Source organism: Passer montanus, unplaced genomic scaffold (genome assembly GCF_014805655.1).
Source record: "Passer montanus isolate IOZ18808 unplaced genomic scaffold, ASM1480565v1 scaffold3, whole genome shotgun sequence".
NCBI lineage: Eukaryota > Metazoa > Chordata > Aves > Passeriformes > Passeridae > Passer > Passer montanus.
Window position 1 is genome coordinate 5,612,594 of NW_024367707.1, and position 13,914 is coordinate 5,626,507.

Below are 13,914 nucleotides of genomic sequence, written 5' to 3' on the forward strand. Positions count from 1 at the left end.
GTGCACCTATTTTCAGTGAATATCAGGTATCTTTACCCTTCCACTTTCCCAGAACTGACTTCGGGGCTATCACTTCACCTGAAGTGTGCAGCAGCCAGATGAGCAATGTGCTGCATTGCTGCTGTGCATCACCATCACCACAAGTGCAGCTTCTAAAAAGCTGCAGGTGCTGAGTTTGGAGTCTGGAGTCTGTTGTGTTGGTGCTGAAAAGAGCACTGACTCAAACAGTGTTGCTGACAATATAATGGTTTTATCAGTTCTGTCTCTTTCAGTAGTACCCAGCCTTACCTTTGTATATACAGATATTTGGTGCTGTTTTGGAAAATCAGATACGATTGGAAAAAGACCATGGTTGGCAAGGTGGTATTCAGATGACAGCAGCATGCTGTAGCTCATTATGATTTCTACAGACAGAGAGCAGCCATTGTTTTGGTTTACATGTTGAGAAGGACTGTAGAAACAGTAAAGTTGACAGAATTCTTTTGAAATGGGCATTACTGAAATCATTGGTTTAGGTTGTCCAAAATTTCCTATCTCTCACCTAGACCTTAGACAGTGTTATTCCTGTATTTTAATGGCAATTTTCTGTAATCGTGTACACTTCTCTGTCAGTTCCGTGCATTTTAAGTTCTGATTGCATCCAGGTGGTTCTTTTCAGTATTGTGCAGAACAGCTGACACTCCTCTGTAGCTGGAGACAAGAAAGAATGAGAAATGTGAAGATAGAGTTTGATTCAAAGCTGTGTAACATCTGGCCTTGTTTGATTTTTGTTTTCCCTCATCAGGACTGTTGCAAAGACTTATCCTCAGTCTCCTAAAAACACCAAACAATATCCAGCTTCTCCTGTGAAGCATCGTGCCACTTCCAATAGCAGCCAGGAAACACCTAAAAAGAAAGCAGACAAGGAGAAAGAAAATGTCAGTCACCTGAAGTCCCCAGGAGCACGCACTGATGACGTGGGCCAGGTGGCTCCTGAGAAGCACATGCCTTCTGCTGGAAAGGCTGAGAACAGTGAAGGTGAGCCTTGCTGCAAGATGTTAGTGCAAGGTATGATGGGTCCCTGAGACTTTTAAATGGTCATGAGCTGTTCTTTTCATGAGGCTGCTCAGTCACAGGCTTATGAGAATGTGTAAAGATACATACTGGAACCTGTGAATACACAATTTTCATTAATGTACCAAAAGCCAAATGTACCAATTGTTAATGAAGATGTGATGCCCTTATCTATTCCATCTTCTTTCTGCGGAAAATACTGAAATGTGCTTTTAAAAAGGTGTCTCACCACTCTGAACCAGGCCCATTTCAGCATCTGTATGAACCTGGAATTGCTGGGCACTCTGTTTGTTCCCTGCCTGACTTTCCATCCTTGGTTTTCTTCTCCTAGGGAAGATCACAGCAGGAACAAGTGATGCAGAAGAAGCTGCAAAAATTCTAGCTGAAAAAAGACGACAGGCACGCCTGCAAAAAGAACAAGAGGAAAAGGAGAAACAGGAAAGAGAAGAACGAGAAAGGTCTCTCTGTTGCTTTGTGAAAATTATAACCTAATAATTTAACCTGTATTGCTGAAGATACAGGTTGCTTGAAACTGTGGTAGTTTTGGAATCAAGAGGCTGCTTTATATGTATTTGTTAATTTCTTTAATTTCAGACTAATTTCATTGGTGTCTTTTGCAGTTTCTGTGATTAGTGAAGTTAAAAAATAATAATTTGGCCTCTTCAAGAACCCTGAATAAATTATTACTTTTCCAAATAATTCAGGCATGTCCATGCTGAAGTGTACTTAACCCTGCATTCTGGACATACCTGAAGTATTCTACATTGTAAAAAAATATTTTAGGTAGCTTTAAATGAGCTAGATGTTGTAGCAGAAAATGTCTTGCAGCAGCAGGATATGCATAAAATATCTTGAATCATTCATAATTAACCTGAAGCTCCTCTTCCTGCCCAACTCTGCTGCAGGCATTGAGGGCAGAGTGTGGGCAGAATGAAGGTTGCTGTCTGAGCTGTGAAGTTCTGGCCCTGTTCTGGGAACAGGCTTTTTGGTGGTTTTCCACGTGGGATGCTGGTTGCAAATGTCAGCAAACCTTGCACTTCCTTCAACCCTGTAATAATAAATCACTAATTCTGCATGTCTAGATTCAACTTTGGGTTTTCTTACTACAGACACAGTGGGCAGGGTGGAAGCGCAGAATAGAACTCTCCAACTAGTTAAACTTAGAAAGGGGTATGTTTGTTGACAGCACCAGACACATGGGAGCCATCTCCCAGAATCATGTGCAAAGAATCACAGGCTCCAGCTCTCTATGTATCTGAAAAGTCTTACATATTCATGTAATTCCCAAAATGCCTAATGCATATTCATGACCTAACCCGCCCACCCCACTTCGTGCTGAAATGTATTATAACCGAGTCCAAAGTTCCTTTACACTTACACAATCTTTCACCTCACTGGGTTGGTGGGTTTTGAAATGGGTCCTGGTCTCCTGAGGTCAAAGCGTCCTTTTACTTTTGCCTTGTTGGTAGGTTTTGGACCCCTTGCCTGTAGCTCAGGTTTGGGGGCCCATGTGCAGGCTATGGTCCTCTTCTTTTTCACAATTAAATCCACATCCCATCCTGCTTCTTTAAACATAATAAAGACAGGCAGGTGATATGTCACTCTCTCCTTACCTACTTTATCTGCTAATAATTAACTCTCCCTTATTATTTCTACTCTTTGTGCTATACTCTTACTTGTTTCGATCCCCCTCACTAAATTTAGTTAAACTTTTAACTTTTTCAGTTTCTTTAAACCCTTGATTCAGGGTGGGAGTGGAATGACCAGCTCCTGCCATTTTGGCCCTGATAGAATGATAAGAATCATCACTTAAGAAGCAATTCTTAAGGAGCAAGATGCCCCTCAGTGGGCCAGGGAACAACACAGGGGGGGTTTAGACCCACTCCTTCCAGTGTTCCACTGTGTTTTGTGGAATTTGCTGCTACTCATCCCGTCTGTTTATCTTCAGATGTAGCAAAGGATAAAAGAACTTGCTTGTTTATAGATACCAGCATTCTGGGTATCAAGTACAGGGGAAGAGGTTTGTCTTTGTTCTTGATACTTAATTTTATTATTGACATTCTAATTGAAATTAGAACATGAATGTTTTCTTTGATCACGCATGTTTTTTTCAATGGAAATGATAACTTCTATGAAGTATTTCAGGCATTTAAAGTAAGATTGAAGTAAAACCTTGATAGCAACCTGAATTCTGAGCATGTGCTCAATGTCTTCACTGTATCCTGGCATCTTTAATGAAAATATGTGCTGATGCATGTGTTACCAGTTAGTGATGTACATTCAATAGGATTCATGCTAAACAAGATGAAGCCTTTTAAACCTTCTGTTACATTTTTTGCAGGCTTGAGAGAGAAGAGCAGAAAAGAAAGGCAGAAGAAGAAAGACTTCGTCTGGAAGAAGAAGCTCGTAAGAAGGAGGAGGAAAGAAAACGTGAAGAGGAGGCAGCTAGAAAAAAGGCAGAAGAGGAAGCCAGAAGAAGAGCTGAGGAAGAACAAATGCTAAAGGAAAAGCAAGAAAAAGAGCTCCAAGCCAAGCTTGAGAAACAGGTATCATCTCAAACACAAATGTGAATTTTTTATACATGTTAAAAAAATACTTCTTAATATTTGTTACTCTGCCTGAAATAAATAATGGCCCTAACATATTTTACACATTTTGATTAGAGGGAAGAAGCAGAAATCAAAGCCCGTGAGGCAGCTGAACAGCTTCGTCTTGAAAGGGAGCAAATCATGCAGCAAATTGAGCAAGAAAGGCTGGAGCGGAAGAAGGTGAGTATTTGCATCTCAGGATAATTATTTCATTTCTTGTTTAAATACATAACCCAGGAAGCACCCAGTAGTATCTAATAACAATAATCTGGAGGGATTAGAGGTGAATGGTTATGGCAAACGTAGTATTTGTTACTTGCCTGTTAGGGGGAACATGGACATCAAAATTTGAACAAAGTGGAATTGCCTGAGGCAAATGACTTTCTCCGAGGCACTGAGCAAACACAGAGCCAGCCTCTACCTGAAAGTTAAATGCCTGAGACAAACAAGGAATGGCATGCCAAGGCAAATGTCAGTTGCTGTCCAACCCAGGACATCACTAACTACTGAGAAACATGAGTGACTTTGTTTAAATCTTGCTCAACAAAAGCTCTGTGTCATTAATTGAGAAAGTTTGTGATTAACAAACAGTTTTCCCCCCACCAGGCTGTCTCTGGTAGCATTATGCAGAGGAACAGGATTGTCTGGCCACTGCTGCACACGGAAGTGGCTGAAGCTGCATAAATTAGCTTTGTTTACAGCTGTGTAGCAGGAAAGAGAACAGCTGCAGAGCCCCTGCCTGGTTACAAACAATCATCTATTCATACATGTTATTCCAATATGTTTTAAACTGTTTGCCACTGAACTGGAGGCATGTTGCTGTTGCAGATTAGAATATCAAACCAAAGTGTTTTACATCTCAAAGAACATTTTTTTTAATGAAGAAGGAAAACAGAAGTATTTTAGGATAATGCCTTACACATTTCTAGCAAGAATAACTTCAGATATTTCATTTTGCTCTTCTATTCCAAAAAGCCTAACTATTTTTAAAGGCACTGTTTGGAAATAGTTGGAAAAGCACCTAGATTAAAATAACTGCTGTTGATTTTTAATAAATGTCTTGTTCCAGAGCTGAGCATAACTCATAGCTGCAAACACCTGATATTAAAATACTTGGTTCTAAAGTGCATCTGCTGAGAAAGTCATATTCTGTAAGATCTGGTAGGTTAAAGCCAGCTGCAAGATGTTTTTCATCTTTAAGTTTCTTTATTTTTCTTATTTGTTCTCCCTTTTCCAAGACAGGCAGAGAGGATGTCATGACAGTAAAGAAAAGGTTCTTTGTCTTTTTTCCCTTCTCTTATGTTACATATTCTGTCTGCCATCTCATCCTGAAATTTATTTTGATTTATAGAGAATAGATGAAATAATGAAGAGAACAAGGAAGAGTGAAACCCCAGAAACAAAGGTATGAAACATTGTGTTTGCAGACTATTTTGTTTTGTTTTATTATCATATGTGGAAATTAAATTCTAGGGTAGTTCCATGTTAGTAGATGTACTTAGGTACACTCTAGACCCAAATTTTAGATGCATTTCAAACTGAGAATAACTGTTGTTGTGTCACAGCCACTGCTACAGAGACACAGCTTTTTTGCAGCCTTTGCAGGTAGGATAATTGTCCCCCTCACTACTGCAAGAGGCAACAGCTCATTCCTGCATGCTGGAGCTGTAATGTTTGCTGCTGTTGATGCGTCTTCCTGCTTTGTACCAGCCAGTGAATTAGTTACTGAGCACTCTTTGTTACCCTGTCAGGAATGTGGGAATGAAAAGAAGGCAGTTGTGTCCAGCTAAGGAGTGTCCTGATCTTATCACTGAAGGGGTATCGGGGACAGACAAAGGTGATACAGAGACTCCATGAGAAGGCATGAAAAAGCGCTTTATTATTAGAAATTCACAGTTCTTATAGAAACAATGGTGGGCCTAAGACCTGATTGGCTTTTAGGAATTTTCTCTCACCTACTGGTCAAGAAGGGACAACTCCTTCTTGTAAACATCTTTGACAAACAGAGATTGCCTGCTGAGATTGAGATAATAGTTTTAAATTCTTTCTCTTAGCTTTCTCACAGCTTCCCAGGAAAATCCTGGGAGAGCTGTGTCTCTCTCTGTTCAGAGGATATGTGATTATCACACTAATCTACTAAGGAAACTGTTCAGTTACTTTCAGTGAATATTTTCTTTTTTAATTTAAAAAAATGCTATGCCTAACTAAAAAGGGGAAAAAAAGTCCTGTCTTGCTGTTGGTGGTCTTTGTTACCCTGTGGCCCTGGGCAGTCTGACAAATTTTGAGTCCAATCAGTTCCATGAAGGTTACAGTCCTCCCTCTAATACAGCTGAGTCATTACTTGATTTCAGAAGGAAGAGCCAAAACTGGAGATCCCCTCAACTTTGAATGTGGAAAAGCAACCAAAGGCCCTTGTTCTCAACCAGCCAGGTAAAAATTGCCATACTTTTCTGACCTGTTTTCACAGTTGAATCTCTTCAGATTTTTTTGATCTGAGGCAGAGCACTGTGTATTATCATACCTTCTTTGCTTTCATCTCAAAAAGAACAGCTGCATTTGCATCAGTGACAAATGTTAGAAACTGGAGACAGCTTTGCTTTGCCACTTAAGCAAAAGCAGAATAAAGTTTCTCTTTCGTTTTAGTACCTGATGTAGCATTTTTTGTAAATGAAAAGTTCTAGTCTGCCAGTGTTGGTGTTTGGTTTGATTGCTGCAACCTACCTTCAGATTTTGTAAGTAGAAAACTTTTGCACACAGCCAAGCTTTTTAGACTATGACTCTAAATCTTATATTTAATTTCACTTCATAAGAAAAACCCCATATGCATTTTAAAGGATTATTAAATAAAATATATCTGACATTATCTATATTTTGTTTACTTCCCCAGGCTAAGGTTTTTACTACATGACATAAAATATAGAACATTCTCTTCCTGTTTTCTCAAATTTAAAAGATGTAGCATAAAGAGCAGTTTTGGAGTGGAATAGAGGAATGACAGTACAGTATGATGAGTCATGGATTAAACTGAGTCTTACTGCATTGGCAGTCTTCCTTTCTACTCAGTCTATAACTTTAAACTATTTAAATAATAAAGTTTCTACTGTCATAACTCTAACTTTCTTTTACAGAGATCAATGGATTGGCAACCTGCCTGAAAAATAAAAGCTTAGAAAGTGCTGCTTCTGTCATCCCTTCCCAAGATGTAGTTGCTAATGGACTGAAGTCAGTTTCAGGACTTATTCAGCTGGAAGCTGTTGATGGGAAATCTAACAGCATGGAAGATTCAACAGATGAGGTTCAGTCCATGGATGTGAGGTACAGACTGGATCTACCTACAGGGCTGTGGAATTCATATGAGACAGGATTTTAGGTTTTGTTTGTTAATACTTTACTGCTTTCCTTCTCATGTGCCCCCACAGTGACAGCTGGGTGTGCACTGGATGTGTTCTGCTCCTGCCAGGATGCTCCTGGCTGTTTGGCACAAGAGCCACAAAACCTCATCTCACTCTCACGTATGTGGGGGAGGGAACTCTGAAATCCTTCCACAGTTCTTACTTATGGATTCCATGCAAGTTTGCCCAAACCTTTCAGACAGTTTTGTGAAAGCAGCTACTGTAGATACTGTTCTGATGTCACTATTTTTTGATTTGGCTGCATAGCTGTGATTCATGAGCATTTCTGCCTCCATACAAACAGAATAAAGAAAATAATGGATGTAGAATTTTAATTACTTAACAAGTAGAAATGTATAGAAATCAGTAAATAACTTTGTGCTTTTAAAGACTTTCACATTCACATCAAAGGATGTGCAGAAAAGAAGGAATTTTAATTTTAAGGTTTTTTTATTTGCATATATATATCTAGGCAGTCAATTTAAGGCTGCTAAGTCAAAGCTAGATCTGAATTTTAAACATGGAATTTTAATACTGTTCTTCCTCAGTCAGTTGAACCTCTTATACTGTCTTAGTATTTCCAGCAAATATGCATAAATATATAAGAAATGCCCTGCTGGGACCAAGCAGAAGACTGTACAGCCCATTATTTGGTCTCAGAAAGTATCAAGAAGAAAAACTAGTGAGGGAGAGCACATGAGCCTACCACTTCCTGCAATCCCAAATCACTGAAGTGTAGCCTTAGGGATATTCAAGGCACAAGTTTGCCTTGATCTTTTAAATGGCCACTGGTTGACATGTTGCCTTTGAGTTTTTCCAACTCCTTTTTTTTTTACCACCTCTTTGTGTCTAGGACCTCACCTGGAAGCAGTCTGTACAGTACAGTCTCACTGGTAGATGATGTTCTTTGATCCCTGTTAAACCCAGTTTCTTATTGGTAGCATTGGACACCCCTTATGTTTAGTGTTGTAGGATTTCATGTATGACAGTTTTGCCTTCAACTCATCCACCACCACATCACAGTTTAAATAATGTCTGTGAAAGCCTTCCTCTGCCTTCTCCAAACTAAAATGCACTAGCCTTGTTAGTCTCAGTAAAGCAGCTGGTTGGAGCATTTCTTGTTTAATTATGGGATTTTTATGTCTGAAGCATATCATAAGGTCTTAAGAAATAAATTTTTATTTAAGTTTTGAAATGTATATGCTTTAAGGAAGTGTTTGTGGAATCAGGACAGTAATGTGAAAGATGCAATAAACATTTAGGTAAAGGAATGGTGCAGGGACTGAAATAATGTTCAGTGAACTATCAGACATGTGGGTTTAGGAGATGAGTGCTCATGCTACACAGCTACCACAAACCTTAACCATTAAGGGATAGGTTAGGTATGACCTTCCATCCTGAACAGCCCAATGTTTTTTTCTTTGGATTAGGACATTCTCTAGGTAAAAGCTTGCTGCAGCTGCGTTAAGATGCCTGGTAGTTTCTGAACAGTCAGAAGTTTAACTTGATTGTTGCTTAATGAAAAGTTAGAGACCTCTAATTCTGTGTCTTTCTTCCTTTATCTTTTTTATAGCCCGGTTTCAAAAGAAGAACTTATCTCTATCCCTGAATACTCACCCATGAATGAACTCATGCCTGGTGTTTCTTTGGACCAAAATGGGACAAGTAATGCCAAGGCTCTTGAAGACCTCTTGGATTTCACAGGCCAAGCTACCTACTCCAAGATGTCCAGTGATACCCTTAGCCTAGATGACTGTAACAAAAACTTGATTGAGGGATTTAACAGCCCAGGACAAGAAAATACACTTAATTCTATCTGTTGACAGCCTTGCTTTTCAGCAGAACAGATAGAGGTACAGTATTGTGATAAACATCTTATGATAAATTGCTGTGATTACTTCCCAGCTTCCAGCATTTGTACATGGCAGTGTGGGGAGAGAAAGAAAGCTGTTCTCCTAGGTATTTAAATTCAACATAATCTTTGAGATTTGCAGCTGCCTGTGAATTGGCATCATATGCAAACTGATTGTATCATAGCAACCATAAGTATCTGGTAAATGGAAACATTTCATTTAGGCATCCAGAATTTCTTCATTAATACAATACTTTCCCTGTATGTCTTTGGAGCCTATTTGCATGAAGAAAACAGTTAAAAGTGGGGCCAGTCTAGGCCATGGTACTTCTTGCTGCTGCTTACTCTTTTCTCTGCTGCTGTAAAACTTGCAGTGTAGGTTTAGTGTTGTAGGATTTCATGTATGACAGTTTTGCCTTCAACTCATCCACCACCACATCACAGTTTAAATAATGTCTGTGAAAGCCTTCCTCTGCCTTCTCCAAACTAAAATGCACTAGCCTTGTTAGTCTCAGTAAAGCAGCTGGTTGGAGCATTTCTTGTTTAATTATGGGATTTTTATGTCTGAAGCATATCATAAGGTCTTAAGAAATAAATTTTTATTTAAGTTTTGAAATGTATATGCTTTAAGGAAGTGTTTGTGGAATCAGGACAGCAATGTGAAAGATGCAATAAACATTTAGGTAAAGGAATGGTGCAGGGACTGAAATAATGTTCAGTGAACTATCAGACATGTGGGTTTAGGAGATGAGTGCTCATGCTACACAGCTACCACAAACCTTAACCATTAAGGGATAGGTTAGGTATGACCTTCCATCCTGAACAGCCCAATGTTTTTTTCTTTGGATTAGGACATTCTCTAGGTAAAAGCTTGCTGCAGCTGCCTTAAGATGCCTTCTGACTTAAGAAGTCAGAAGTTTAACTTGATTGTTGCTTAATGAAAAGTTAGAGACCTCTAATTCTGTGTCTTTCTTCCTTTATCTTTTTTATAGCCCGGTTTCAAAAGAAGAACTTATCTCTATCCCTGAATACTCACCCATGAATGAACTCATGCCTGGTGTTTCTTTGGACCAAAATGGGACAAGTAATGCCAAGGCTCTTGAAGACCTCTTGGATTTCACAGGCCAAGCTACCTACTCCAAGATGTCCAGTGATACCCTTAGCCTAGATGACTGTAACAAAAACTTGATTGAGGGATTTAACAGCCCAGGACAAGAAAATACACTTAATTCTATCTGTTGACAGCCTTGCTTTTCAGCAGAACAGATAGAGGTACAGTATTGTGATAAACATCTTATGATAAATTGCTGTGATTACTTCCCAGCTTCCAGCATTTGTACATGGCAGTGTGGGGAGAGAAAGAAAGCTGTTCTCCTAGGTATTTAAATTCAACATAATCTTTGAGATTTGCAGCTGCCTGTGAATTGGCATCATATGCAAACTGATTGTATCATAGCAACCATAAGTATCTGGTAAATGGAAACATTTCATTTAGGCATCCAGAATTTCTTCATTAATACAATACTTTCCCTGTATGTCTTTGGAGCCTATTTGCATGAAGAAAACAGTTAAAAGTGGGGCCAGTCTAGGCCATGGTACTTCTTGCTGCTGCTTACTCTTTTCTCTGCTGCTGTAAAACTTGCAGTGTAGAATGCCCTGAAAAGCCAGCATAGTAAAAACCCATAGTGGGCTTCAGTCACAGTTTCAAAGTACAAAATCGTGGGTCAGGTTTTTTGGAAGAGTATATTCTCTAAATAGCAAAACTGAGGTCATCAAACCTGTGTAGCTGACTTGATATTCTCTCTCTTTTTGATTGACAGAGGTAACCATTTCTGGAGGATATATATCCCTGTGATGCTACTGGCAGTAAAATATGAACTTGTCACTTGAAAAAGCTTCTGCAGTCCTTGAACACTGGATTTCAAATAATCAGAGCTGAATATACCTTGTCTTCCCAGGGAATATGTTGAATAATTGGCTGCTTTTGGTAGAAACCAATGATCTAGAGCCTTGATTTTCAGGGAAGACAGAGCGTGCATTAGAATTTGAGCTTTAGCTGCTAATAAAGCACTTATTTCTTCTTTAATTTAAAATTCATCTCAACACTTCACTGTGATTTTTACCTGTGCATTTTATTTTTAAATAATTCCTTCCTAAGCTTGATCATACATCCATTTAGACATCTTTTTCTTGTAAATAATGATGGGGTTTGTCCACAGTGCATTGAAACAAAATAATATACTGTACTTTAGCTTTGTGCCTATCTTTTTTTGTCTTTAATAAGGAGTTATTGGCAACTTTTATGAGGTGTGTAATTCAAAACTGTAGCTGAAGAGGCTTGAAAAACATATAGCTGCTGGAATCAAAAGAGCCTTCTTATTGACTGTGGAGTGGGGGAACTATCCCTTTATGATTATGTTGACACTTCTAGTCACTAGTGGCACTTACCAGTTAATATTAATTAGTCTGGGAGCAACTATCAACTGTGTTTGAAATCATATTTGTGTAACACTTGTAAGCAAATTAGGCAAAATGCCAAGTATAACCCCTTAATATATGTGTAGTATAGCTGTAGTAGATCCGAGTGAGTGATCAGGAGGGTGACACATTAACCTTTGAATATGCAGACACTTGATTGATACCAGCAGGCTTTCTATCACACAGAGAAGTATTTTGTCTTCCTGTAGGCTCAACAAAATGGGATTTGGTCAGCAGCAAAACAATATGTGAGTGTCAGAAACACAAAGGCCAAAATGCACGTCGGGAACACTGGGCGCCCTTAACGTTCTGTAAACATCTCTATGGAACAGCCCACGTCGAGGTGTACGAGGTCAGGACGTCATGTGCTGCACAGTGCTAACTTTCTTTCTCTTGGTGAACCTTTATGCTAGATCAGGTGCTGCTTTGATGACATTTTGTCCAGTCCCTTATAAGAATAAATTATAAATACAACTCTATTTGGACACTAACACAAAAGATATGAAAACTTGGGATGGGGGGGGGTGTTTGGCTTTTTTTTCCTTCTTTTTTTTCCATGTGTAAGAGTTCACAGCATAGATTGACCTCAGTTGTAGCACCATTCTTGTGCTCTTAAAAGTCAGCAGTGGGAAAGTAACCAGTGACATGATGTGCAATGGCTAAAAAAAAATCATACCTACAACAACCCAGCTCTATTTATGTTAGTGTACTTCAAAGAAATACTTTCTTTTGACTGTGCAGTAAGCTGTAGCATGGTACTGTGTCTTCCAAATTAGTCCTTCATCTATTTCCTAAATAATAAACAAACAGAAACAGTTTGTTTTGCTGTAATACACTGTGTTTGACAAATGTCATATTATATTTTACTATGGTGTCATTGTATAACCTGTAGATTTCTGTATTTGCATGACCTGTATAGCATGTATAAAGGTGAAATACATTTTCATTTATGAATCTGACTTGTTTCTTAGCACTTTTTATTCCCACAACAGTATGACTGATTTAAAAATACATGTATGTTAATTTGTTCTGAGGTATTTTCTGAAGGAGGGTATAATGCTGAGTGAAGGAGTGGTTGTCAAAACCTCAGAATATTTCACCCTTGTTCCCATTGCCATATATTAATTTGCTTTCTGAGGTGCTGCCAATACACTGGGGAAATGCAGGCTGGTGGCCAAAGAGCCTTAAGGTGAGGACTCCAAACTGTGGCATCCAGAGGGCTGGTGACAGTGTAGGGCCAGTTTGCAGCCCCAGCCCCTGCTCTCTGGCAAAGAAAATAAGCAAAAGAACGCTTGAGAGCTGTGGTAAGTAGACACTTCTGTTTAGTGTCTGAGAGTTCTGTAAGAGTGCCCATGACATAAATGCTGAACTTGTCTTCAAGCTCTGTGCACACACTGCTGCTTGGAACGTGACCAGCCTGGGGCTGCTGATAGTTCTCTAGTGTAATACTGAGGAGATTTTTTTAAATATTTTTTTTAAACCATCACTTCAGTCAAAATTGCAAATAAGACAATCTAATTTTATGATTAAGTATATTAATACTTTCCATGGTGACAGTTCATTTCATTTATATTGACTTCTGAAACATTCATGTTATTTGTCCACTTGATTATTTACTAAGATTGAAGGAAACAGTATGAAGGATGAGTATTTGTGAAGAAATTGCATATTTACCTTTATATTCACTTTCAAATGTAATTTTTGCAAATTTGGCTGAATATCTGGAGTAGGTACTCTCAGCTGAGGGGTTAAATTGCTTCTTTTTTTTTTTACTGATATAACTTCTTCATAGCAGCACCATCCCAGTGTTTGCTGCTGTGAATCAAGACTGTGCAATGAGCTTTACTTTGAATTTGTCAGTGGTCTTGCAACTGCAGCAAAGGATCACTATTGATTCACACAAGTCCTTGTAGAGCTTTTCTGCTGGTATTTTATGTAACTATCAGTAAGTTTCTAATAGGTAAATAACACCAGTTACCTGTGGGGTAACTGGGCATCACAGTTAGCTTTCTCTTTAGGTTCAGCAATTTACATGGTGTTGCTCAGGGAAATGGCACCCAGAGCTTGCCTTGGACCACAGTGAAGGCTCTGACCAGATCTCGTCTCCCCAGGGAGTTCATTTCAAAATAAAATTGCATCAGTGAGGGGTGGATCTGGACCCCCAGGCTGTATTTTCATCTGGTGATGAACAGCTAGAAGCAGAGTTCATCATCATCTCTCCTTTAATGAGATGTGTGCAGAAAGCTGCAGAAATAGCACAGATTGGTATTCTGGCTGGCAGGGTGGGGATCTTCCCCCTTTCATAAAAAGAGCATCACCTTTCCCTGCTTCCCACCCCACCTCAGTCCCATCTTGACAGCAACTACAGCTCAGGTGTCCCTGCCACCACCCTACTCCTGTTCCAGGCATTGTCAGTGTGACACTGCAGCCCTTGTACTGGCCAGGGTGACACAGTGGCTTTCAGCATTGATCACACTGTTTGGAGAAGCCTGACATCCCAGGATAACGGCTTCAGTGCAGCACAGCAGCCTGGAAACCCTAGAGGAAGAAT

At 39.3% G+C, this 13,914-nt stretch overlaps 1 protein-coding gene across 6 annotated transcripts in view; it reads left to right on the plus strand.

Moving 5' to 3' along the window:
- MAP7D2 (MAP7 domain containing 2) overlaps positions 1-12,322 on the plus strand; it is an 85,639-nt gene extending 73,317 nt beyond the window's left edge. For 5 of the 6 annotated variants that reach the window (XR_005628088.1, XR_005628090.1, XR_005628089.1 and 2 more), the window contains 9 exons: positions 785-1,017; positions 1,385-1,511; positions 3,395-3,599; positions 3,717-3,821; positions 4,993-5,046; positions 5,993-6,071; positions 6,770-6,956; positions 8,607-9,264; positions 10,536-12,322. Coding sequence is in view for 1 of the 6 variants with exons in the window: in XM_039714410.1 (XP_039570344.1) it covers positions 785-1,017; positions 1,385-1,511; positions 3,395-3,599; positions 3,717-3,821; positions 4,993-5,046; positions 5,993-6,071; positions 6,770-6,956; positions 8,607-8,856 (1,240 nt within the window). In the remaining 5 variants the exon portion in view is untranslated. The remainder of the gene's footprint in view (positions 1-784; positions 1,018-1,384; positions 1,512-3,394; positions 3,600-3,716; positions 3,822-4,992; positions 5,047-5,992; positions 6,072-6,769; positions 6,957-8,606; positions 9,265-10,535) is intronic. The other variant, XM_039714410.1, reaches the window with a different exon arrangement.
- The last annotated feature ends 1,592 nt before the right edge of the window (positions 12,323-13,914 follow it).